General features: G+C 62.4%; 1 protein-coding gene across 1 annotated transcript in view; it reads left to right on the top strand.

Annotated features, from left to right (window-relative positions):
• Positions 1-1,731, top strand: part of ZP1 (zona pellucida glycoprotein 1) — a 4,061-nt gene that overhangs the window by 2,048 nt on the left and 282 nt on the right. Inside the window, exons 4-9 of the mRNA XM_005426588.1 lie at positions 22-165; positions 255-439; positions 638-735; positions 901-1,028; positions 1,098-1,287; positions 1,360-1,510. Of these exons, the coding sequence (XP_005426645.1) occupies positions 22-165; positions 255-439; positions 638-735; positions 901-1,028; positions 1,098-1,287; positions 1,360-1,510 (896 nt within the window). The remainder of the gene's footprint in view (positions 1-21; positions 166-254; positions 440-637; positions 736-900; positions 1,029-1,097; positions 1,288-1,359; positions 1,511-1,731) is intronic.

The following is a 1,731-nucleotide window of genomic DNA, read 5'->3' as shown; positions in this document are numbered from 1 at the left end:
CCCCTCTCTGCTTCCCCGCAGGAACGCAGCTGACCCAGGAGCAGTGCCAGGTGCCGGTGGGCCGCATGCCGTGCGTGGCTCCGCAGGGACGGGATGCATGCCTGCAGGCGGGATGCTGCTACGATGACATGGACCGCACCACGCCCTGCTATTATGGGAATACGGGTAGGACAACTGCAGGGCACATCCCAAAATCCCTCCCCAGCGCCGGGAGAGGGTGCTCAGAGTGACGGAGCCTCTCCGTGCTGTCGCAGCCACCGTGCAGTGCCTGCTGGAGGGACACTTTGTCCTGGTGGTGCCGCGGGGAATGGTGGCCCTGCCGTACAACCTGGACAGCGTGCGGCTGGCCAGTGGCCAGGCAGGATGTGAGCCCCGCCACGTGTCCGAGGCCTTCGTCATGTTCCGCTTCCCGGTCACCCACTGCGGCACCACCGTCCAGGTAGGGCGGGAAAACCCTGGAGAACCCCCAGGTGGGCATGGCGGGGTCACTCCATGGTAGAAGTGCCCCCAGGATGCTGCCAGTCCCTCCAAAACTCAAAACTTCAGGATAAAGGACTCACCCACATGCTGCCTCCTGCCTCAAATCCCGATCCGTGCATCCCCAAGGACGTTTCCCATTCCGGTGTTCCCTGCACAGGTGATCGAGGACATGCTGGTCTATGAGAACCAGCTGATCTCCACCATCGATGTCCAGGGATCCCCCCGTGGCTCCGTCACTCGGGACAGCGTCTACATGTAAGGGAAGAGGGTGGAAAAATCGAGGCAGAGAGCCTGGATTCCCCCTTGGATCCAACCATCCCTCCCTCCTGCCATGCCCCTGGTGGTGTCCCCACAACTTGGGCTGAGGGGGCTGATGGAGGATTTGGGAGCCTCCCACCTTTCTCTCCCTCTTTTCCCCAGTCTCCGAGCTCGGTGCATCTACAACTCCAGCGACCTCCTTCCCTTGGGAGTGGAGGTGGCCGTGCCCCCCACAGCCACCCCCCTGGCCATGCTGGGCCCGCTGGGGCTCCAGCTGCGCATTGCCACCGGTGAGTGCTCCCTGTCCCGCTCCCCATCCCGCTCCCCATCCCGCTCAACCCCTCCCAACATTCCCACAGATGAATCCTACAGCTCCTACCACGCTGTGGGTGACTTCCCCCTGGTGAGGGTGCTCCGGGACCCCATTTACGTGGAAGTCCGGCTGCTCCAGAAGACGGATCCCAATTTGGTGCTGGTGCTGCACCACTGCTGGGCCTCCCCTGGCTCCCACGCCACATCCCAGCCCCAGTGGCCCATCCTGGTGGAAGGGTGAGTGGAAAAGGATGGGAAGATGGAAGTGAGGGGGTCACTCTGCTGACAGTGTCCGTGTTTCCTGCCCAGGTGTCCCTTCCAAGGGGACAACTACAGGACACGGCTGATTCCGATGGGTCCGGCCTCTCCGGAGCTGCCCTTCCCAAGCCACTACCAGCGCTTTGTCATCTCAACCTTCGCCTTTGTGGAGCCCCCTGGAATGGCTGTGCTGCAGGGGGAGGTGAGGGGGATCCCCCTGAATCCACATGTTGGGAATCTCTCATCCCAACACCCCCAGACCCACCCCAGCACTGAGCTCACTTTCAGCTGCCCACAGTCCTTCCCTGTTGGGAAGCTCACGCTGCTTTTGGGAGGTTCCTCAAGGCTTGGGGATGCTTTTTTGGGAGTCTCTTCAGGCTCGGGGACCCTTTGTGGGGATCCCCAGGTGAGGCTGGCATTCCT

This window comes from Geospiza fortis, unplaced genomic scaffold, assembly GCF_000277835.1.
Source record: "Geospiza fortis unplaced genomic scaffold, GeoFor_1.0 scaffold450, whole genome shotgun sequence".
Lineage (NCBI taxonomy): Eukaryota > Metazoa > Chordata > Aves > Passeriformes > Thraupidae > Geospiza > Geospiza fortis.
This window is presented reverse-complemented; position numbering and strand designations above follow the sequence as displayed.